This window comes from Heptranchias perlo, chromosome 1, assembly GCF_035084215.1.
Source record: "Heptranchias perlo isolate sHepPer1 chromosome 1, sHepPer1.hap1, whole genome shotgun sequence".
NCBI lineage: Eukaryota > Metazoa > Chordata > Chondrichthyes > Hexanchiformes > Hexanchidae > Heptranchias > Heptranchias perlo.
The window spans coordinates 175,743,557-175,768,960 of NC_090325.1; the positions used below are offsets into that span (position 1 = coordinate 175,743,557).

Genomic DNA, 25,404 nt, shown 5'->3' on the forward strand with positions numbered 1-25,404 from the left:
TTAATTACTTAACTAATTATATTAATGATCACAAATTTAAAATTTTCCTTTCCATGTCAACGAGAATAAGAAAAACATCAAAAGTTAACAAAAAAAAAATCATAGTGCCCTTGAAATTCTGTGGGGGTTCTCCCAATCTCTCATTGCAACTCTGGCAGGAAACCAGTGGATCACCCCATAAAATGGCCAAAACCTGACGTAACCTGAGGGATTAATTACCTTCAGCAAGGTGGCTCACTATTCCCTGAAGAGGAATCAGTAAGATTTTGCTGTCACTTTTCTGTGGCCCACTTCGGGCCTGGATGCCTCCTCTCAGAGCGACAGGTTGCCACTCCTTGGTCTGGCAGCTCAGTGGGACGTGCATCTCTGTTGTGCTGCTACAGTTGTGGGCACCCGCCTTTGAATATTTAAACGACCCTATCTCTGTGGTCAGAACCAGGACAAGATTGATTCATAGGATGAAAGGGTTTTACTAGATTGATTCCTGGGATGAGATGGTTGTCCTATGAGGAGAGATTGAGTAGAATGGACATATACTCTCTGGAGTTTAGAAGAATGAGAGATGATCTAATTGAAACATATAAGATTCTGAGGGGGCTTGACAGCCTAAAACTAGGGGCATAGTGTCAGAATAAGGGGCCGGCTATTTAAGACTGAGATGAGGAAGAATTTCTTCACTCAGAAGGTTGTGAATCTTTGGAATTCTCTACCCCAGAGGGCTGTGGATGCTGAGTCATTGAGTACATTCAAGGCTGAGATAGATAGAGTTTTGGACTCTAGGGGAATCAAGGGATATGGGGATCAGGGGGGAAAGTTGAGTTGAGGTCGAAGATCAGCCATGATCTTATTGAATGGCAGAGCAGGCTCGAAGGGCTGCTCCTTTTTCTTATGTTCTTATGACAAAGAAGCAGGTGGAACTCCTGGCCCTCTGGACTTCCACCTCCTGAAAACGATCCACAGAGGTTCTACCCACCTATCTATAGAAATGAGCGCAGGCAAATCTGAGCTCTAAATAAAATCTATAATAAACTAATATACAGGTATATAATTAGCATGGATAATCTCAATAAGGGGAGGGTTTAAACTAATTTGTCAGGGGGAGGGGCACCAAGCTGAAGCATTAGAAAGGAAAAACAAGGTGCACAGAGGACTGGGACAGACAAACAGCATTAGAGTAAAGAATAGGTCAGAAATAGGAGTGATCAGACAGGGGGGATATACAAGGTAGACTAGGGTGGGTTTGGAGTGCATGTGCATGGAGCATGGTAAATAAGGTCAGTGTGCTGCAGGCACAAATTGCCACATGGGATTATAATATAGTGGCAATGACGGAGGCCTGGGAGATGAGCGGGCACTTAATATTCCTGGCTACAAAGTTTTCAGAAAAGATAGGGAAGGAAAGAAAGGAGGAGGTGGCAGTATTAATCAAAGATACTGTTACAGCACTGGAATGGGATGAAGTATTTGGGGGTTCAAAGACCAAATCTATTTGGTTAGAAATAAGGAGCAATAGAGGAACTATTATGCTGCTGGGTGTATATTATAGGCAACCAAATAGTGGGAAGGAGATGGAGGAACAATTTTGCAGGAAAATTACAGAAAGATGCAAGAACGATAGAGTAGTGATAATGGGGGACTTCAATTATCCTATTATAGATTGGGAAAATAAGAGGGTAAAGGACAAAAAGGGGGAGGAATTCCTGAAATGTGTATAAGAGAACCTTCTTGATCAGTATGTTTTCAGCCCAACGAGGAAGGAAGCAGTCCTGGATCGGGTTCTGGGAAATGAGGTGGGGCAAGTGGAGCATGTTTCAGTGGGGGAGCATTTGGGAAACATTGATCACAATATCATTAGGTTTAGAACAGTTATGGAAAAGGAAAAGGAAAAATCAAATGTGAAAATACTCAACTGGAGGAGAGTTAATTTCAGTGAGATGAAATGGGATCTGGCCCAGGCGGATTGGAACCAAAGATTGGCAGGTAAAACAGTAAATGAGCAATGGGAGGCCTTCAAAGAGAGATCTTTCGGGTACAGACTAGGCACATTCCCATGAGGAGGAAAGGAAGGGCATCCAAAGATAGAGCTCCATGGATGATTAAAGATATACAGATTAAAATGAAACAGAAAAAGGAGGCTTATGATAAATATCAGGTGCATAATACAGTAGAGAACCAAGCTGAATACAGAAAGTATAGAGGAAAACTGAAAAAGAAAATAAGAGCTGCAAAGAGAGTATATGAGAATAGATTAGCGAGTAACATAAAAGGGAATCCAAAAGTCTTTTATAAACATATAAATAGTAAAAGGATAGTCAAAGTGAGGGTGGGGCCAATTAGGGATCAAAAAAGAAATCTTCTTGTGGAGGCAGAGGGCCTGGCTGAGGTATTAAATGAATAATTTGCATCTGTCTTCACTAAAGAAGAGGATGCTGCCAATGTCGCAATAAAGTTACATCGAGTTACATAAAAACTACAGCACAGAAACAAGCTATTCGGCCCAACTTGTCTATGCCGGCGTTTATGCTTCACACGGGTCTTCCCCCCCCCCCCCCACTTCATTTAACCCCATCAGCATACCCTTCTATTTCTTTCTCCCTCATGTGCTTATCTAGCTTCCCCTTAAATGCATCTATATTATTTGCCTCAACTACTCCTTGTGGTAATGTGTTCCAAATTCTTACCACTCTTTGGGTAAAGAAGTTTCTCTTGAATTCACTATTGGATTTATTAGCAACTATTTTATATTTATGACCTCTAGATTTGGACTCCCCCACAAGTGGAAACATTCTCTGTACATCTACCCTATCAAACTCTTTCATTATCTTAAAGACCTCTATCAAGTCACCCCTCAGTCTTCCCTTTTCTAGAGAAAAGAGCCCCAGCCTGTTCAGCCTTTCCTGACAAGTATATCCTCTCAGTTCTAGTATCATCCTTGTGAATCTTTTTTGCACCCTCTCCAATGCCTCTATATTCTTTCTATAATGTGGAGACCAGAACTGTGCACAGTTCTCCAAGTGTGGTCTAACCAAGGTTCTATACAAGTTTAACATAACTTCTCTGCTTTTCAATTCTATCCCTCTAGAATTGAACTCCAGCTTGATTTGCCTTTTTATTAACCTGTGTCGCTACTTTTAGTGATTTGTGTATCTGTACTCCGAGATCCCTTTGCTCCTCTGTCCCATTTAGACTCTTATTATCCAAGAAGTATGTGGCCTCCTTATTCTTCCTACCAAAATGTACCTAAAGGAGGAGATAGAGAAATTGAAAAAGGATAAAAAGAGATAAAGAGGAGGTACTTTGAAGGTTGGCAGCACTCAAAGTAGAAAAGTCACCCGGTCCGGATGGGAAGCATCCTAGATTGCTGTGGGAAGTAAGGGCGCAGACAGCAGAGGTTCTGGCCACAATCTTCTAATCCTCCTTAGATATGGGAGCAGTGCCAGAAGACTGGATGATTGCAAATGTTACACCCCTGTTCACAAAAAGGAGTGCAGGATAAATCCGACAATTACAGGCCAGTCAGCCCAATGTCGGTGGTGGGGAAACTTTTAGAGACAATAATCTGAGATAAAATTAATTGTCACTTTCAAAAATATTGGTTAATAAATGATAGCCAGCATGGATTTGTTAAATCGTGATTGACTAACTTGATTGAGTTCTTTGATAAAGTTACGGAGAGGGTTGATGAAGGTAGTGCGGTTCATGTAAATATGGACTTTCAAAAGGCATTTGACAAAGTACCATGTAATAGACTTGTTAGCAAAGTTAAAAACCATGGGATTAAAGGGGCAGTGGCAGTGTGGATACAAAATTGGCTAAGAGACAGAAAGCAGACAGTAGTGGTGAACGGTTGTCTTCCGGACTGGCAGGAAGTATACAGTGGTATTCCCCAGGGGTCATTATTAGGACCACTGTACTTTTGATGTATATCAATGACCTGGACTTGGGTACACATGGCATAATTTCAAAGTTTGCAAATGACACAAAACTTGGAAATGTAGTAAACAATGAGGAGGATAATAACAGAATTCAGCTGCTTGCCACTTATCAGCCCAAGCCTGAATGTTGTGCGTGCCCACATGCAGCAAGATCTGGATAACATTCAGGCTTGGGCTTATAAGTGGCAAGTAACATTCATGCCACACAAGTGCCAGGCAATGTCCATCTCCAACAAGAGAGAGTCTAACCACCTCCTCTTGACATTCAATGGTATTACCATCGTCAAATCCCTCACCATCAACATCCTGGGGGTCACCACTGACCAGAAACTTAACTGGACCAGCCACATAAATACTGTGGCTACAAGAGCAGGTCAGAGGCTGGGTATTCTGCGCCAAGTGACTCGCCTCCTGACTCCCCATAGCCTTTCCACCATCTACAAGGCATAAGTCAGGAGTGTGATGGAATACTCTCCACTTGCCTGGATGAGTACAGCTCCAACAACACTCAAGAAGCTCAACACCATCCAGGACAAAGCAGCCCATCTGATTGGCACCCCACCCACCACCTTAAACATTCACTCCCTCCACCACCGCGCACCGTGGCTGCAGTGTGTACCATCTACTGAATGCACTGCAGCAACTTGCCAAGGCTTCTTTGTCAGTACCTCCCAAACCCGCTTCTACCACCTAAAAAGACAAGGGCAGCAGGCACATGGGAACAACACCACCTGCACGTTCCCCTCCGAGTCATACACCATCCTGATTTGGAAATATATTGCCGTTCCTTCATCGTCACTGGGTCAAAATCCTGGAACTCCCTTCCTAACAGCACTGTGGGAGTACCTTCGCCACACGGTTCAAGAAGGCGGCTCACCACCACCTTCTCAAGGGCAATTAGGAATGGGCAATAAATGCTGGCCTTGCCAGCGACGCCCACATCCCATGAATGAATAAAAAAAGGACATAGACAGAGTGGTGAAAGGGGCAGACACATGGCAGATGCAATTTAATGCAGAGAAGTGTGAAGTGATACATTTTGATAGGAAGAATGAGGAGAGGCAATATAAACTAAAGGTATAATTTTAAAGGGGGTGCAGGAACAGAGAGACCTGGAGGTGTACGTACAGAAAGCTTTGAAGGTGGCACGACAAGTTGAGAAGGCTGTCAAGAAAATATAAGAGATCCTTAGCTTTAGAAACAGAAGCATAGAGTACTAAAACAAGGAAGCTATGCTAATCCTTTATAAATCACTGGTTAGGCCCCAGTTAGAGTATTATTTCCAATTCTGGACAACATACTTTAGGAAGGATGTCAAGGCCTTAAAGAGGGTGCAGAGGAGATTTATTAGAATGGTACCCAGGATGAAAGATTCCAGTTATGTGGAGACAGCAGAGAAACTGGGGCAGAGAAGGTTAAGGGGAGATTTGATAGAGGTGTTCAAAATCATGAAGGGTTTTGATAGAGTAAATAAGGAGAAACTGTTTCCAGTGGTAGAAGGGTCAGTAACCAGAGGACACAAATTAAAGGTAATTGGCAAAAGAATCTGAGGCGAGATGAGGAGAATTTTTTTTATGCAGTGACTTGTTGTGATTTGGAATGCCCTGCCTGAAAGGGTGGTGGAAACAGATTCAATAATAACAATCAAACGGGAATTGGATAAATACTCAAAGGGGAAAAATTTACAGGGCTATGGGGAAAGGGCAGGGGAATGAGACCAATTAGATAGCTCTTTCAAAGAGCCGCCACAGGCATGATGGGCCGAATGGCCTCCTTCTGTGCTGTATCATTCTATGATTCTATGGCAATTAGCAACTGTACGCTTAATAAAGATACTCTTAACCAATGTACGGTTAACAAATATGAACTAAGCAGCAATGCATTTAGCAAATATACCCTCAATAAGTATAGTTAGCAAACATACACTGAAAAGTTGCATTCTTAACAGGTATATACTTGGCAAGTTATACTTAATAGTTACAGTCTTAACAGGACCAGCATACGGATATATGTTAATCATGCTTAACAAGAACACACATAAATTCAGATAATTGCAGAAGGGACTGGTGGTCCTGAAGTCCCGTGGGGATTCTCCCGACCTACTGACATAACTCCCACAGGAGACCGGTGGAACTCCCCAACAAATGGCAGAAACCTGATATGCGCTGGTTAAGCGCATAGTTTGTCTATATACACAACAATCACAGAAAGTGAATCAATTAAATCATCTTCACCTTTACAAATGCTAAGTTGTTGCTTTTCTATTACCAATTTTCTTCCCTCCCCCTCTCCTGAAAGTGCTGACTCTAGCTAGTTCCACGGGACATAGTCGCCCTCTAATATCTCACACAAGTGGCCATTATTCATGTTTAAGCCTTGACAGTAAGTGCTCGCAAGTTACTCAGCAATGGGTGCGCCACAACTAAACACACTCCTCTCTTCACCTGATGTCCCATGTGCATTTACCAGCAGAGGTTACTGAATAGTGATCAGGAGTGTGAATCTTGACTGATTTTCCCCTGAGGCACTGAGGCCAATCCTTAATGCTGTCATGACTGAGATCAGCTATTTCAGCATGAACTGGGGATCAAACCTGGGACTTTCCTGGTCTGTATGGCTCAGCTACTCATTGGTGAAACTGACTGAGCCATTGCGGGGATTTGTCTATTGGCAGTTTATCTCGATGTTCTCGATAAACACATTGACGTATTTGCTAGACTATAGTCATAAGTCATCCTTTAAAAGATGATAATCTATTATTACAAATGTGTAAACACCATATATATATCTAAATAAATAGTCTGTGAGGAACTGTGTAGAATTGATTCTTTAAGGGAGGAACACCTGATTATCTTGTGTGATGAAGTTCCAAGTGATTTATTAAGGTGTTCCTCATGCGTGTAATAAATTCTGTATTTGGGAGCTGTCCATTGAGTATGCACTTTATGCTATTTATGTAGAATATTTCCTTTCCATCTTGAAGATCCCTCAGCAGGAACAAAGTATTAAATTCACAGGACTGCATTGGCTCAAAATAGAACACATTGCAGCACTGAATCATAAGCTGGAAAGTTTTTTTTAAATTGGAGCTTTGTCAGCTGCATGCAGAATATCAAAGTACTTCTGTGAGCTGGGTGGCCAAATGCTCTGTCACCTCTGTGACCGGGCTTCAATCCACTCCAGAAGATGGAACCAAAGTCTCTTCTTTGTACTAGTTATAAGGATCCAATGTCAGGGCAGTTTGCAACTAGTCCCGGGTAAGCGTGAGATCACAATCAAAACTGTCTGCATTTCAGCAGCCCGTAACTAGCAATCTCATTTGGAGAGGGCATAGGGATAAGTGGTGTGAGAAATGGAAAAAGTCACGCTGATGCAGTAGGTGCTTCTTCAGATTGCAGTTAAATTTGTACTTAGGGGAGAGTGGATGGAGCTTTATTCTGCATCTAATTCATGATATACCTGACCTGGGAGTGCTCAATGCTAACACTGGGTACAAAAGGTAAAAAAAGTACTCACACATCCTTCATTTTGATGAGCACAGCATTCCCAACAAAAAAAAATGACTTCTTACAGAAGTAGAATACTAATGATATGGATGTACCCCAATTTCATTTTTTTTGAGAGGAGGGGAATAAGTTAAAATTGTACCTTCTCTCCTTCCTCTCTTTTTGTCTCCCTGTGTTGTATACCAGTCTTTGGTCTGAGGGAGAGAGCAGGGACCCTAGTAACAGCAGAGCATTCTGTAATCAGTTGCCTGGAAAGAGTCTAGTGGTGATTTTCCTTCCAGTCTTCCCTCCAATCCTCCCTATGGAGAAGTTTTCTTTAGCTTGGTGCCTCCTCCTAATAATGAGAGCGGAATTTGGGAACTCACTAGTGTCGATAATGTACCCTGTGCGCAGCACACTGGAATTGTGTAGCTGCTGCGTGTTCCTGCGCACGAATAAATTTGATAATACATGGTCAGCTCATTTGCTTAATTTTTAATGAGGGGCTGCTGGTTATGTGCTAGGAAAGTTTTAGGCATGGTAGGGGGTGGCGGGGGGATGACGATACAAAGCACAGGGCAGAGGGGCATCCCACAAGGGTGCCAGGGGTATTGAGGGAGGAATTTTTTATTTCAAACAATGGGGCCTGCCCTTCAGCACACATCCCAAATGCCTGAGCAGTGCAATTTTTAAAAAATTTCAAAATATACTTCATTTCAATATTACACACAGTTCAATGGAAAAAATACAAAATTCCAAGCAATACAGTTCAGACCAATACAATGCAGGTCGTACATACTATGATCCCATTATTACAGTTTAAAACACAGTATGCATCTCCTAATACATACTGTACAATATAAGGTAGGATGGCCTTACACGGTGGCCTTTCCCTATACAGCCTCTGTGCAGGCAGCTTGAGTGCATCCCGCAGCATGTAACCTGGACCTTGGATTGTGCCAGTCGGCAACACTCGGTCGTAGACAGCTCCTTCAGCTGGAAGACCAGCAGTTTTCCAGCGAGCCAAAGGGCCTCCTTCACCGAGTTGATGGTCTTCCAGCAGTTGTTGATATTTGTCGCAGTGTGCATCCCGGGGAACAGCCCATAGAACATAGCGTCCTCTGTGTTACCGAACTGTTGGGGTGAACTGGGACAGCTACTAACACATCCCTCTCCACACCCTGTGCGCAAAGGGGCAAGTCCACCAGGAGGTGGACGATGGTCTCGTCCCCGCCGCAGCCTCAAGGGCAGCTCGCAGTGGCGCTGAGGTTCCATGTGTGTTGGAAAGACCGCACTGGGAGGGCCCTTCTCATCACCATCTAAGCTACATCCTGGTGCCTGTTAGACAGTTCCGATGATGAGACGTTCTGCTAAATGGCATCGACTGTCTAGTCGGGAAACTGCCCGATTGGATCCACCCTCTCCTTTCCCTGCAGGACTCCCAGAACGTTCCATGTCGACCACTGTCTGATGGCCTTGTGGTCGAAGGGGTCCCTCTCAGGAACTTCTCCACTTGGGACAGGTGGTGGGGTACGGTCCAGCTGGACGGGATGTCCTGCGTCTGCTTGGCCAGCATGGCCAGACCCAGTCTTCTCAGCGTGGTGGACAGGTAAAACCTCAGCACGTTGGTGTTTGCGTACTGGGGCTCTACTCACATCCTGAGGCAGCCACACACAAAGGTGGCCATCAGGATCAGAGCGGCGTTGGAGACACTCTTCCCCCCTTTGTCTGGGGACTTGTACATGGTGTCTCTGTGGACGCGTTCTACTTTGGACCTCCAGACAAAGTGTAAGATAGCTCGGATGACTGTGACAGCGGAGCGGCGGGGAATGGGCCAGACATTACGTAGAGCAACATCGCGAGTACCTCACACCTTATCACCAGGTTCCTGCCTGTTATGGAGCGGGAGCGGCCTCCCCCCACAACCCCACATGCCAAGCTTCTATTTGGCCTTGGCGATCCGCTTCTCCCTGTTCTTGATGCAGGCCTGGGGCCCCCGAACCAGATCCCCAGCACCTTCAGGTAGTTGAACCTGATGGTGAAGGGGACAAAGGATCAGATCTCCCACCTGCCAAAGAACATGGCCTCACTCTTACTTTGGTTCACTCTGGCCCTCGAAGCCAGCTCGATCTGGTCGCAGATGCCCATCAGCCTGTCGACCGACCGCTGATTGGAGCAAAAGACAGTAACATCATCCATGTACAGGGAAGCCTTAACCTGAGAGATTCTGCTGCCTGGGATCGTCACCCCCACTGATACCTGCGTACTTCCTGATGGACGGGGCAAACGGCTCGATACAACATACGAACAAGACTTCAGAGAGAGGACAGCCTTGCCTGACTCCAGATCTGATCAGAAAGCTCTCTGACTCCCACCCGTCAATTAGGACTGTGCTATGGATGTCCGCGTAGAGCATTCAGATCCAATCGCAAATTCCCCAAACCCCATTTTGGAGAGAACGTCCATCATGTACATGTGGGATATTCTGTCAAAGGCCTTCTCCTGGTCCAAGCCGATGGGGCAGGGGTTCACCTCTCTGTCCTGTACGTAGGCGATCGTATCTTCTTGCCAGGTACAGTACAGGTCTGATCCAGGTGGATCACCCGCTCCAGAGCACACTGGAGCCTGTTGGCGATGACCTTAGACAGAATTTTGTCGTCGACATTTAGCAAAGAAATGGGTTGCCAATTTCTGATTTCTTCCCTATCCTCCTTCCATTTGTAGATGAGGGTGATGATGCCTTTCCTCATGGTCTCTGACATGTTGCCTGCCAGAAGCATACCCCCGTACACTTCCAGCAAGTCTAGGCCTATCCAGTCCCACAGAGTCGAATACAACTCAACCGGTAAGCCATCGCTTCTGGGAGTTCTAATCATCTCGAAGGATCGGACGGCCTTTGTCGTCCAAAGTCAGCGGCCGATCCATGCTGTCCCGCTCGCTGTCATCTAAGATCTCCGTGATAGAGGACAGGAAGGACTGGGAGGCCATGCAGTCTGTGGGCTTCGCACTATACAGCTCGGCATAAAAGGACTTGATAATCCTCAGTATGACGCCCTGTAAAGTCGTCACCGAGCCATCTTCCTCCTTCAGACTGCTGATCACAGGGATCTCTCTGTGCAGCTTCTGCAAGAAGAAGCTCGAGCACTTCTCGTCCTGTTCTACGTAGCGGACTCTGGACTGGAAGATGATCTTTGAGGCCTCAGAGGTGAAGAGCGAAGCTTGCTGGCTTTTCACCTCTCTGAGTTCCTCCCCGACATTGACCCCCATTGACTGCAGCTGGAGCAAATACTGCATGCTTTTCTGGAGCTGCGACACGTTCCTCTGTCTCTCTCTCGCCTACTGAACACCTTTGAGGATGAAGAACCTCTTGATGTTGGCCTTGATCGCTTCCCACCAGTGCACCGTGGAGTCAAAGAGGAGTTTCACGGTCCTCCAACCTGTGTACTCCAGATTCTGCATTTGTGTGGTGTGCAGGAACTTCTGGACAGTCCGTGGGCTTAGGAAGGAGGCCTGTCCTCCGTTGGGGGAATGTATGCGCTCGGGGGTCGACGGCAGGGTCTAGTGGGGTGGTGTGTCCGTGACATCCACGACCAGGTCCGCCTCCTTGGCCTTTGCTGGTGGCTCGCTCTCCGCGACCATTGTGCTTCTCCCAGTTTCCGGGAGTTGGGGGGCCTCGCTCTTCGCGTTGCTTCTCCCAGTTTCCCGGAGTTGGGGGACCTCGATCTGCTCGTTGCTTCTCCCAATTGTCTGGAGTTGTGGGACCTCGCTCTCTGCATCGTTACTCCTGGCGCCCTGGAGTTGGGGTGCGCTGGGCGCATCACTGCTCCCGGTGCCCCGGAGCTGGGTGTTACTGCTACCAAGTTCCTGGAGCTGGAGCATGCTGTTGGTGTCGCTGGTCACCGTCGCGTTTTGCCGCTTCCTTTGCCGAATGTGGGGTTTCCCCCCTTTTCCTTGTTCATCAGCCGAGGAGTGGCCGCTGTTGTCCGTTGGGGACTCTAAGCACTTCTTGCTGCTGGTCACACCTTTGGCGTTCGTTCCTCTGGACCTACGGGACTTCCTCTTTTCCTTTTCTTGTGTCATCCAAACTCCTTCTGCCCCCGGGTCACTTTCCATCGAATCTGCATTCTCAGTAGAAGTCTCGGGGTTGGGGTGTCGGGGTTTGGTTGCTTTTCTCAACTCTCCCTTCCTGTTCTTTGTCCTCCTCCTGGTCGTTGGCTCCTTCATGTGGGGCCACAGCATGGAGGAGGGGTCTGACCTCCTTTGGGGCAGCCACGACTGCTGCTCTCTTCTCCTGTGTCACCTCGCCTCTCGCTGCCTGTGCATAGCTGTGTCTGCGGTTTGAGCAGGTCTTATACAGGTGACCAGCCTCTCCACACAGGCTGCCACACTTGGCCTCCTGATAGTCCAGTGTTTGGTGGCCCTCCTTCCTGCAGATCACTGCCGTGCAGGAGGCTGCCTCGTGCCCGGGTTTTGCCGCAGGATTGATACACTCTGGGCTGCTCCTGAATCACCACATACCCACAAATTGTCCCAATCGCAAAACTTGACGGGAGGTGGACGATGTTTCCCTCAACATTCACCCTCGTCGTTGCCTTGATGCTCCTCTTGCTGGTCCAGATCCCGTACATGTCCTCGATGTCGATGCTCTGATTTGCTCCATCCACATATCTCTTGAGCAACATCAGCACATCCATGACGGGCACATGCGGTTTGAACATGTGGACCATCAGTGTCTGTTCCTTTTCCTGCGGGAGCGCAAAGAGCGGCTCCACGGTGAGGAGCAACAACGGCGCTTCCTTCCTCTTCTCCTTGAAGGCCTGGAGCATCTTCAGGAATCCTGCGACAATCCTGAAGATCACCTCGAAGTATCCACTCCTCGGGAAGTCCTGCAGGCAGAGGCAGTCCGCAGCCTCGGGCTTCGAGATGAACCTTCTTCACGAAGATGTTCCGCTGCCACAACGAGGTTCTTTCAACCGTCCTTGCGGTCAGCCTGACAGTGTTGCGCACCCCGTGTCCAGGTGCTCGGGCAGCTCTTGCCGCCATGTCCGCTGCAAAAAAATCGTTTTCACCCTACTGGAGAAATGTGTTAGGCCAGTCTCCGGCCAGCATTAGGTCCACCTCAACATCAGCAAAGGCCCAACTGGTTATAGCTGATTCCACTCGTCCTGAGAGAACCTCCTTCATGATCAAGGTCTCTCCCCAGCCAGTGCTACAGTTGCATTAAAGTCATGGGCCTATTGAGCCTAGTGCCCAAAGTGGGTGCAGGCTATGGCTCCCTTTGCACTTGCTGGCTGCAATTGGTCACAGTAGGCAAGTTATAGGCCTCAAGCTTCTGCTCTCATAGTACGTGGAACAGGTGCCCATTGTGCTTCAGCTCATTGGGCACCAACTGTTGCAGTATCCACCCCTAAGTCTGACGTATCATTCCTTCCAGCTATGTTAACCAAACTTTTTTTTAAAACATTTCCTTTTATGGATTATTCTAATGTCACAATGGAGGAGGCCCTTTGATCTATTTGATCTCATCTTTCCAGAGTACCAACCCTATTGTTAGAGAACCAAAACCTCAGTATTCCCTCCCACCTTGTTCACACGGTACTGTTAGATAAACTGCAGCCTATGTAAGCAATCCGTAATATTGTAGAAAACATGGATGATGGATAAATAATATTTGAAACAGGCCTCATTTTACTCAGCCAGCTTGTGTCTGTGTTTGAAGAGCATTTCAGATGAGTGCTGGTAATCCAGTTTGTTTGCAACCATTTATAAACTGAAGTGTACCTTACATTTCAAAATACCATTGGGCTCGATCACATAAATTTCATTTGCTAAAGTTTATATTACTTACCACAGCTACTGCTTCAGAGGCCAAAAGCTCCTCAGGACTCATTACGGTGAAATAGGCTACATTTGTCAATACATAGCCAACTGTGACAACTGCCATTGATATGCAGATAGCAAGAGGTATATTTCTGGAACGAAAAAGCAGTTGAACATTTTTTTAATATCAGAATACTCTAAAGTCCTATTATTCAAGAAACCTTCTTTCTCAAACAAATATTGTTGCATTGAATTATTATTTGCAGAAACCATTATATTTTAATAATGCATATAATTAAGTACCCTGTATGCAGTAGTTTGTTTATGTTATTAATCCTTGTCCATTGTGTTGTATTTGTGATTTTGCATATGCTGTCATATTATAATGATTGTTCAGTCATATCGTAATTATCTTGTGTGTACAATTGTATTATAATTATTGTTATGTGTTCAGTTATACTGTAATTATTAAGTGTATTCAGTTGTTCTGTAATGTTATATGTGTTCAGTTGCACTGTGATCATTATGTGAATTCAGTTGTATCGTAGTTATGTTAATAATGGTGTGTTCAGTTGTATTGCAATCATTGTCATGTGTTAGGTTGTATTATACATTAAGTGTGTTCAGTTGTATTGCATTCGTGTGCATTCAATTGTTCCGTAATCATTATGTGTGTTCAGTTGCATTCTGATCAGTTACAAGTGTTGCACTGCATTATAATCATTGTTACAGATGTTCATAAGCATGATTTTATCATTTTCTTGAAGGGTTTGGTTTAGTCAAATGCCTGTTTACTAGTACATATATCCATAATGCTAATTTATTTCCTTCTGTTGGCTTCTACTTTACTGGAAAACAATGAGTAAATTGACTTTCTCGTACAGCTAGCTTAATATATCAGATGTATTTACCACTGAAATGACCTGATTAGAGTTTTCTCAAACAGGAAATATAACTCCACTTGTCTGTGTTTTATATTAGGTTATGATTCCCAAGCTATATCTGTCTCACACATTTTCCTCATTGAACGCTGAGGTATATTTAGACTCATTATCCTGAGTAAATGATAATCTATCTGACTGCAATTTTAATCTGTTATTTTACAAAGGACATATTCTATGACATTACTTATATTATTTTGACAGTGGACAATTAAGAATATTTGAGTGTCTGGGAAACAGAATTGGCTCTCAACTCCCAAAGATCTCCAGTTATTCAGCTTGAAGCCTTACTAAAATGGCAAGTGAAGTGAAGTTCTGATGTTCAAATTACTATAAGCTGGCTATTCAAATTATTTCATTCCACCTGTGAGAACCGAAGGCTGACTGAGTCGCCACATACATACAGCATGAATGCTTTATCAAATTAGGGGACATGAAACAAAACCACAAATCCGAGCACCCACCTCAGAATTAAAAGGGGCGACTTTAACCCTGCCTGCCTAACGGAAACCAGGCAGGTGGGCAGTTAAGATTGGCCAGGAGACTTACCCACTACTGCCCTGCCCCCTTCCTGCAGCCTTCAATTTTAACCTGCTGTTCTGAGCAGATGATAAGGACACCCGCCGGAAACTAGCAGGGCCTCTATTTAAATATGCAGATTGGGCTGTGATGACATCACTGGGGCCCGACTGCTATTTTAACCAGTGGCCTGAGTGGGGAAGCCGTTGTGGCTTTCCTTCCAGGTGAAGCAAGAGGGAAGAAGAGTCGGGGTCAGAAGAGGCTCAACGAGGTAAGTTTTAAAACTTTTGTTTTACTTTCCTTGTGGGGCCAGGAGGGGTAGGAACTTACCTTCAGTCCCAGCTGGAGGCCTCCCACCGCCCGACGTTCTGCTTCCTGCCAGTTTCAAGCGGGCAACTGACCAGTGGCCTGCAGATGAGGCTCAGGAATTAAAATCACCCAGGTCGCACACTGCCGAGGTTGGGGGTGTTTGCCGCTCACCTGAGCCCCTGCCCGCCCGAATCCCACCATAAGTTAAAATCGGGCTACAGAGGTTAGATTGAATAAATCAAACCTGAGGTTTTGCTGGCTTGGTTCAGATTCAGATTGTTTCAGTAATATTGCCAAATGCTTCACTTAGGACACCGAGCTTGATTTAGGAGATGAGTCGGGGAGCTGGCTGAAGATGTGGTTGGAATGATTAGGAGGAGGATTTTGAAGGAGGGGAGAGTTTAAGGGCAGAGAGGTTTAGAGAGAACATTCCTGACTATAGGGGCACAATGGCAGAAGGCTCTGCCACTGACGACGAAGCAGAGAGTTGCAACAGTAGACAATGTAAGCTGGGATGTAGAGATGGAGGAGGTTGCAAAAGTAGGATGGAGGGATTTGCAAAACTTTGCTCAGTCGTTAAGTATATTCAAGGCTGAGATGGATAGATTTTTGGACTCTAAGGAATCAAGGGATATGGGACACGGGCAGGAAAGTAGAGTTGAGGTTGAAGATCAGCCATCGTCTTACTGAATGGCGGAGCAGGCTCAAGGGGCTGTATGGCCTACTCATGTTCCTATTTCTTGTGTTCTTAATTGACTGACATGAACACTTTTAAAAAATGTGTCTGCACTGGACTGGAGTTATACTAAACATAGTGCAAAGTACAGGCTGTGTGAAATTACCTCATAGGCGTAGTCTCACATTACTTGGTCTCAGTACATTTGGGAATCAGATTGGGGTCTGAGTCTGAAGTCATGCTGCCACTTTCTCACCGATCAACAACTGAAAATGTTTCATATTGGCAAGAAAGCAGTGGTATAACAACAATGAAAGCAGTTTCTAGATTTTTGATTATTGTTACTAATTCAGTCAATTTATTTATTTGTTCATAGAATCATCGAATGGCTTCAGCATAGGAGGAGGCCATTCAGCCCATCGAGCCCTTGCGCCTGTTGCTATTTAAAAAAAAGCTAGCTGATATCAATCACAGAGTCATAGGGCCACTCTGCTGGTGGAAGAGTGGCGGAGCGGACCCTAAGTCCAAAGGAGTGGAGAGGCCCAAATTACAGGGATGGGGTGATTTACAAATGCTGGGTGGATGCGTCATGCCAGTCAGTGCACATCAGTGCTGCCCACCCCAATGCACTACCAGAATAATCAGAACAACATGGCATCATAGGTAAGATAATAAAGTAGCTCATCAGCTCCCAAATGACCTATTGGATCACCTCTTCTGTCTGGGCAAGGTCGGGGGTCTTTGCAAAGCTCTCAGCTGGCGAGAATTCGCGTTGTGGGCCTTATAAGAGTGAGCTGGGCGGAATTCTGTGGTAGCCTGAGAATTCCCCCCAGACCTGCCCTCTTGATGTAGAGGTAGTGGCAGAAGAGTCACCCTCCCACCCCACGCCCCCATACCACCAGAAAATGACAATCCCTCTCCTATCATTAATTCCTGTATGGTCTTTAGTCCAATTACACTTCCCCAAAATCTGATCACACAATTGATTGCATAGGTTATGGCAGATTTCTGTGGTTAGCTGCCTACTGGGAAGAGGTACAAAAAGAAACAGCTGTAGCTTTTCAGTTTCCCAGATCTAAAAGGCACACACGGACCTGCTGGCAAAAGATGGCAAGGTGTATAATATCCCTTGTTGCGCCTTAACTAATTGACAATTAATCACATATGGTTCCAATTCAATAACTGTATTTTCCAAGCTCCAAATGAATTCTTCATTATCTAAATGTCAACAATTAAGTTGCAACAAACACTCCCACTGCATGAATTATTCTGTGGCGTATATAGGTAATTATATTCAGGGTTGTCATGGCAGCTGGTCCTTTCAAATTTCATTGTAAATGGATCAGGCATAATCACAACACGTTATGTGTATAAAATCTGGTCAAAACTATTGTCTGGGATTTTGTTTCAAAGTGAAAACATTTCACCTGTTTCATGATGACTGTTAACAAAAATAAGAAACATTTTGTAATGAAATGACTGTTAAAGTGGCAGAAGAAGTCATGGATGTAGTCATGAAGGGAAAATAGAGATAAGGGGAAATATCCCACTTGAAACTTTAACGTGTTTATTCTCTCCACAGATATTTTCAAATTTCCAGTATCTGCAGTATCTTGTTTTTTTTGTTCCCGGCACCTGCTGTCCACCCAGCAAAGGTTCAACCCACGCTTGTTGTTGCTTAGGGTCAAGATGGCTCCAGGATGACATATCTGCCACTGGTATGAAACCAAGCCAACTCTTTTTGTCTCAGACTCAGTAATCTGACACCTGAACCAGGCAGGTGCTCCAGGATGTTGTTGCTGATGGACCAGCTATTTTAGCTGATTAATGGAACCTGGAGAGGTAGACCTTATACTGGGAGCTGAGATCCTTCCCACTCACCTTCAGGTTACCCTGCAAGCCAATGCTCCAACTGGTAGGTTGATTCTGGCTGGACAAGCAGCAGGAAGGTCACAAATGCTCTCTGCACTTAAATTCCAACAGTACCCTGTGCACATTTGTGGCAGTTCCTAAGTCTTGACTCTAGCCAGCCTACGCTTAAGCTCTCTCTATTGTTAGGTGTTGGATAATAGGGTTCAAGATAAATCTTAGCAAAAATAAAAAACATAAAATAAAATTTAGTGTGTGCTGTTTTTTATGACTTGCATATGGGGGTGGGAGGCTGTAAATTATGACCATTACAAGCAATCAGTGACTGTTCTGCAATCCACCATAAAAGTCATGTGTGCAGCTTTCAACATATACCACCATTTTACATAAACAGACACCATCAATGGTTCCCCTTCTTCATGCACTATTCCTCTCCCCTTCAAAACTGCTGTCATCATCCCCTCCTCAAAAACCAACCCTCGACCCCTCTATCCTCTCCAGCTACTGTGTCATCTTCAACTTTTCTTTCCTCCCTAAGGAAAAGAATGTGTCATCACCCACCAGCTCTGCACCAGTCTCTCTCAAAACATTCGGCTCTAATCCCTACAGACCAGCTTCTATCCTTCTCACAGCACTGAAACAATCCTAGCCAAAGCCACGAATGACATTCTCTGTGACCATGGTGCTTTATCCCTCCTTGTACTCCTCAACGTCTCTGCAGCATTTGATATGGTGGACAATGTCATGCTCCTCCAATACCTCTCCTTCGTTGTCCAGCTACATAGGGCTGCCTTTGCATGGTTCCATTTCTACTTATACAAATTAATCAATGCATATCCAGTAACAGCTTCTCTTCCTACCCCCATACCATCACCTTCAGGGTCTCCAAGGATCTATCTTGGGCCTCATCCTCTTTTTTTAATCTATATGCTGCCCCTCAGTGATAACATCAGCAGACGTGGGGTCAGCTTTCACCTGTTTGCTGATCATACTCAGCTCTGCCTTTCCACCACTTCTTTTGATCCCTTGACTGTTACTGTGCTAGCAAACAGGCTATCTAACATCATCTTGGATGTGTCACAATTTCCTTCAGCTCAACACTACAAAGTCTGAAGCTACCATCTTTGATTCCTGCCATAAACTTTACTCTACTTGTCACTGATTCCATCCCCATTCTTGGCCACTCTTTCAGGCTGAACCAGATCATTCATAATCATGATGCCCTATTTGACCCTGAGCTGAGCTTTAAACTCTACATCTTTTCGATTGTCATACCACTTACTTCCATCACTGCAACACTACCTGCCTCCACCCTTACCTCAGTCCTTCTGCCGCTAAGACCTTTATCCGTACCTTCACCATTTCCAGACCAAACTACACCAGCGCTCTCCTTTCTGGCTTACTATCTTTTACCCTCCATAAACTGCAACTTGTCCAAACCTCTGCTGCAAGTATCCTGTATTGCACTAAGTTCCGCTCGCCCATCGCCACCATCCTTGCCAAACTACACTGGCTCCTGGTGCTCCAATGTATCACATTTCAAATCCTTGTATCCCTATCTATAAATCTCTCCATGGCCTTGTTCTACCTTATTTCTGCAATATCCTCCAGCCCTACATCCTTCCTAAATGATCTGTCCCGCCTACTCCTGCCTTTTGTGCAACTCTGTTCCCTTTGTACCACCACTGATGGCAGAGCACTCAGCTGCCTTGGTCCTATGCTTTGGAACTTGTTTAAACCTCTCTACACGCCATCTCTTTCTCTCAATCTTTAAAAACCTCCCCAACCCATTGCATTGAGTGACCTTTCAGCCTCTTCTCCTAATCTCTGTCTTTCTAGCTCGACATCTGTTTCTCCTTGTAATCCATGTTTAAAATGCCTTGGGGCATTTCCTACATTAAAAAGGCATTGCATAAATGAAATGTGTAGGTGCTGATATTTCTAATAAGGTTGGAGCTATGTTAGTATCTGTGATTTATCTGAATCAATACCTTATTGAACTGTCATTAATCAAGAGGTTGTTACCGTGTACCCTGGATTGACTCTATTTATCGTTGTTTTTTTTATATTATATAAATCAACAAAAGTGACTTCCATGGTGTCAGCCATGGCTCAGTGGTAGCACTCTCGCCTCTGAGTCAGAAGGTTGTGGGTTTAAGTCCCACTCTATAAACTTGAGCACAAAATCTAGGCTGACACTCCTAGCGCAGCACTGAGGGAGTCCTGCACTGTCAGAGGTGCCGTCTTTCGGATGAGATGGTAAACCGAGACCCCGTCTGCCTGCTCAGGTGGATGTAAAAGATCCCATGGCCCTATTTCAAAGAAGAGCAGGGGAGTTCTCCCCTTTGACCTGGGCAACATTTATCCCTCAACCAACATCAATAAAAACAGATTACTTGGTCATTATCACATTTGTGGGATCTTGCTGTGCACAAATTGGCTGCTGTGTTTCCTCCATCACAACAGTGGCTACACTTCAAAAAAGTACTTCATTGGCTGTGAAGCACTTTGGGACGTCCCGAAGTCGTGAAAGGCGCCATATAATTGCAAGTTCTCTCTCTCCTTTGAACCAAGTAAGAGATTATGACTATTTTATTTGATTGGATTGATTTTCAAATTGAGGTTGCAAATGTTAAGAAATTAAACACTGAGGTAGATTTTCATATTCCTGATCACCATTGGTGCAGTGCATAGAGGAGAATTGGGTCATTAGGGTCCACACCCAATTTTTCTGCCCATTAATTTAAACTAACAGAAAACTAGACTGGTTCCTTGCAGGCAAAGTGCTCCCCCTACCCTATTTTCCTCTTGTTGCTGTGCCCAGGTGATCCAATGTGCCCCAGGCACAGGAACAAGAAAATCTGCTCCACTCTCTCTTTACAGCAATTACTTATAATTAATTTCAAATCTTCATATTCCATTTTGTTACTAAAATTGTTTTTTTAGTTAAAGGTGATGGATGACCGCAGAGGAATGGGTCATTTCCCATTTTAATTGTTATCACCATGCATTCTCCAGTCAGATTTATCAACGTTTACATGTGGTTCCGAGCTCTCTCTATACTTCCTTAACAATTCCCTTAACACGTAGGTCCGAAAAACAATCTTAACTGCTCCAGTGGGTGATTTCCACATCTTACTCTTTGAATGGAGCCTCATGGTTGGTTGTAATTGTGGGCCGATTTGTGCTGTGAACATATGTTCATTGGAATAAGGATTGAAAATGCACATACTAGTTTCACTGGGACTCCTGTTATGAGAATTAATGAAGTGATTCTCTCTACCTTATCTGCCTTGCATCGGCACATTCATTTCTTATCCTGTCACCATTCTTTTTTTTCAGTTAATCTCTCTCTTTCCACAAACTGGTCCCCCCATGCAACATATACCCAGGTGCAGGAACAAATGCACGCACTATGTGAATTTTTTTTTTGAAGTGCAGTGATGTTCTAACCTAGGCTGTCATTCTGTGAAAGCAACATCCCTCAAGCAGCAATGAGATTAATGACTAGTTAAGCTATTATTTTGGTGGTGCTGGTTGAGGGTAGAATGCTAACCAGAGAACTCTCTGTTTACCTTCAAATAGTGCTATGAGGTCCTGAACACCCATAGTTGTATTTTGTATCACCTAATGTAGCTGTATTTTGTATCTGTTGAATATAATTTACTGCAAGAGTCCATAAAACTGGCAAGCCTAATGAAACAAAAAGCTTTTTAGAAACAGCTTTGAAAGAAAAATGAATTAACAATGCATTCAATTAAAGACTAACAATGAAGAGGGATGGATTACTTGCAAAAGTCTGAGTTGAGCTGAGTCCCATTCTTGAAACTGTAATAATTAGAACCTATAAGTCTGCTTTAGGGAAGAGCAGATCAATCTGTCTAGGCTGGCAGAACTTTGAAATAAACAAATAGGACTTAAATAGAGCTAAACATCCAACTAAAAAACAACCAGCACTGGACCGTCTGAAGGAAGAAACATCCAAAGATCATGGTACAGCCTGAGGGGAAAGACCACTACACAAAGGAGAAAGAAGATTTCAATTCTGATTAAATCAGTGCCATTGATTCCTTTTCTAAACCTTTACCAATAGCTGGATTAAAGTAGTTTGGGGAGGGACCCCCAGACAAAGAAGAAATAAGACATCGCTTCTGATTAAACTAGTGCTATCTTGAGATTCTCTGTTTACTAATTAGTAAAACATGTGTACCTAACAAATAGTTTGTAATCAAATGAGCATTACATATATAAAGGAAAATTCCTCCATGTTTCTGCCCCCTGTGTTCTCAGAATCCTTTTCCTAAACCTTTACAAATAGCTGGTCTATCAGTTAATATTAGTTAAGTAGCATCCTACCATTGTAACAGATTTAGAGATAGTAAACAACAAGTGATTTGAAGAAATGTAAATCCAGACTTTGACTGAGGAGGGTAACACCACCCTCCTGATTTAAAGTCTAGATCTACATCATCCAAATATTTAACTCTATGGGTTCGATTTTCGTACCCCCGAGCGGGTGCATTCGTAGCTGGGGGGCATTGAAAATTGGGGATTCCCGGGGCGGGTCCAGAGCCCCGCTCCAACTCACCCACTTCCGGGTTTCCCAGTGATGCGCTGACATACACGTGCAGCCCCCGCATGTGGGACTCCCGCCGGCCATTAAAGCCAGCGGGATGCCACTTAAAGTAATTAACCAGGTACTTCAGGTTGTTTACAGACCTGATTGACCTGATATTTTAGGAGGGGTGGGATTTTCAAGTCAACTGGGACTGTTTCCCGCACTGGGGGAAACACTCCCAGTTCAAATGGACGTGTTGCAGCCATCAGCCTGTGGTAGCTGTAAAAGTCCATTTGACAGGTTGGGGGGGGGAGACCCTCACTCATTGCAGGAGGCCACTCTGTCACTTTGGACAAAGTTTGGCCTCCACCACCCTCCTCCTAACAACAAAATTCACCAACTTGCACACTTACCCCAGTGTCCAGACACATGTACCTACCTTGCAGACCCCCTCAAACGTACATCTTCCGGATGGGGGCCGCCGTAGCTGCAGTCATGACCGCCTCGGAGGACGAACAGCATCACCAGCCTCGCCAGCCACACCGTCCACCTCTGACACGTGGAGCACCACAACACAGTGCTGTGACACATCCACCTGTACAGCAGGAGGGAGGGCAATGGCAGAGATGCGTCACAGAAGGCACTACCCTCGCCACAGGGTCTACAGACTGAGGCTCAGCTTCCTGGACTTCTCTGAGCAGCAGTGCACATGGAGGCTCAGAGTCACTCGACATGTAGTCGTGGACATCTGCATCCTCCTTCAGCCGAGCTGCTCCCGGCTGGCCCGAGCACCATCTTCTTACCTGTCACTGTCAAAGTCACCACTGCCCTCAACAACTTCTCCTTCGCATCCTTCCAAGGTGCCACCGGGGACATCGCTGACGTCTCTCAGTCATCTGCACAAAAGTGCCCTGCAAATACACCTACACCCACTCTGCAGTGACACAATGGGTGGCATTAGTTGTGGGTCTTCATAGTGATCCTCATGAAAGGGCATTATTGTACAAATCAGACAAGATTCGCAAAGACGTGGCAGTAGTGGTGACAATATAATATGTGATGTGAGTTGATAAAAAATTAAATATAAGTAAAAACCATGACAAACCTTCAAACACCCTTGTGCATCCCCTTCATGCTCACAACACGTTTGCTTTACGCTTCCTACTGCACATATGTGATGCATGCTCTGTGGCTGCAGCACAGGTAGTGGCAGGTTGAGTGAGGCTGACTGTAAAAGAGATGCATGAGAGGGTGAGTATGAGATAGAGCCATGAGATTGTATGAGGATTGGGTTGAGTGGTAGTGGTGGGATGAGTACTGGCGAGGTGAGTAGGTGCAGGTAAGATGAGGATGAGCTTTGAGTGGGTGTGAGGAGTGATGTGATAGAGTAGTGTTGGCAGTGCAGAAGGAGATATGGGGTGGGGGTGGTGATGTGGCAGACGGAGTGTAGGGGAATGAGTAAGTGTACTCACTTCGGCTGACCTACTTAGGTCATTGAAGCACCTCCTGCACTGTATGCAGGTGCGCGATTATCTGCCACCTCGAGCCAGGCCTTCTTGGTGGCAGAGGCAGGCCACTCCCTCCCGCCCGCCGGGGGGAAGATCTCTGTCCTCCCCCTCCTCCTCACCCCATCCAATAAGGCCTGGAGTGAGGCATCATTAAACCTGAGAGCAGCCTTCCCCCTTGGCTGCTCCATGCTGTAATGTTGCCTATTTTCTTCAGCACCAGTCAGTGGAGGACTGCCCCTTTAAATAGGGCTCCTTCAGCTGACAGCCTATGCTGCGCATGCGCAGTCCGCCCATTGCGCAGCTTTCCAGCGTGAAACCCGGAAGCCTAGGTAAAATTCACTGGGCGCGTTACCCACACACCCAGTCGACCCCCCCGCTGCCAACCCTCCGCCCTACTAATATCGGGCCCCATATATCCTTGCATGTTCAAGCCTATTAAGTACTTCTATTTGGCTTTCCTAATTCAGTACATAGGATCATGTGAAATTAATGCTGCTATGTGACTCCTAGTAAGTGCTGGTCTGGTTTAACAGCAGGGCCTTTGTGTAATCAACTGAATGTGTAATCAGCAGCCACTCACTCACTGGTGGTAACTGACATCAGAAACATGTTGACTCAGATATTTTGAAGCAAAATTCCCAACCACATGATAAAGAAAATAACTGTAGTGACTTACTGGGCTTGTAGAAGTTTATCGAGTAACTCCCTCCCCTGTGACTTTCACAGATAGACAGCTTTTATTTTAAACCAGAAAAAACAGTTTGACCATGCTGTTTTCAATGTTAGTAAAGGGAAAGGAGCAGTTACATGGTTTCTCCATTGGTGAAGGACCTTTGTAAAAAAATAAAATTGTATGTCACAATCGTTAATCGGTTTCTGGTGTTATTTGTTTTTTTGTACATTACTTTTCATTAGATTTCCATCACCAATGTCTATCTGTTAAATTTCCTCGACGAGTTAATGGGCCTGAGGTATTTCAATTCCTTTGGTGGTCGAGTGGGCCCAAAGCATCTAAGGTCACTTAGTAGTTTGAAGAGTCCAATGTATCTACGTTCCCTGCCTAACGAGAGTTGATGACCTATAAATTGTACAGAGCAGTGCCCGTTTGTTGGAAGTGCACCGCCCGCCATATTGGGAAAGAACAAAAAATATCGTCGTCCAGTGCCCATGTCTGAAACAGGCATTAGGCCCTTTGCATAGGCAAATAAGCCCCCGTGTGCCTAGAAATGGGCGCACCCATATTTCTACCCTGATATGTCTTTCAAGCCATTCATCTAAGCTCCATGACGATCGAGTGGATCTGCCTGTCTGAATTGTGTCTAGTGCTGGTGGGTCTGAAATGATTGAGTTCCATGGTGGTGTAGAGCCTACAAAGAAGCCTGTATAGGGTGGATGTTGTAAGGTTCAATCAAATTCCCTTCCTGAAAACAGGACCAGATCAATGAAATATATCTTGCTGTGTTATTCTAGCCTTACTAAATTGTGCGTTTGTGTGTGTTAGGCTGGCTCAAAATGGTGCCTTTATTGGCAGCTGGCAGAGTGAATGCTTCCTCACACACATACAATTACCAGCAGTTGCCAATAACTGCCCATGTGAAATCCTTTCACCTTGTCTGCATTTTACGACACAACTGAGGGAAAGCGTCACGCACTTGTAACAAAGGCAATAAATTCTCTCGCTCTGGAATGGATGTGCAAGTACGAAGGTGGAACTAAATGAACGCTTTCCCCAATGCTGTGGTGGTTCTGAGTGTCTTGTATCTGGTGAGGGCAGAAGACTGTAG

General features: G+C 45.1%; 1 protein-coding gene across 1 annotated transcript in view; it reads right to left on the reverse strand.

Annotated features, from left to right (window-relative positions):
• slc7a11 (solute carrier family 7 member 11) overlaps positions 1-25,404 on the reverse strand; it is a 158,874-nt gene that overhangs the window by 37,809 nt on the left and 95,661 nt on the right. Inside the window, exon 7 of the mRNA XM_067972315.1 lies at positions 13,269-13,392. Within this exon, the coding sequence (XP_067828416.1) occupies positions 13,269-13,392 (124 nt within the window). The remainder of the gene's footprint in view (positions 1-13,268; positions 13,393-25,404) is intronic.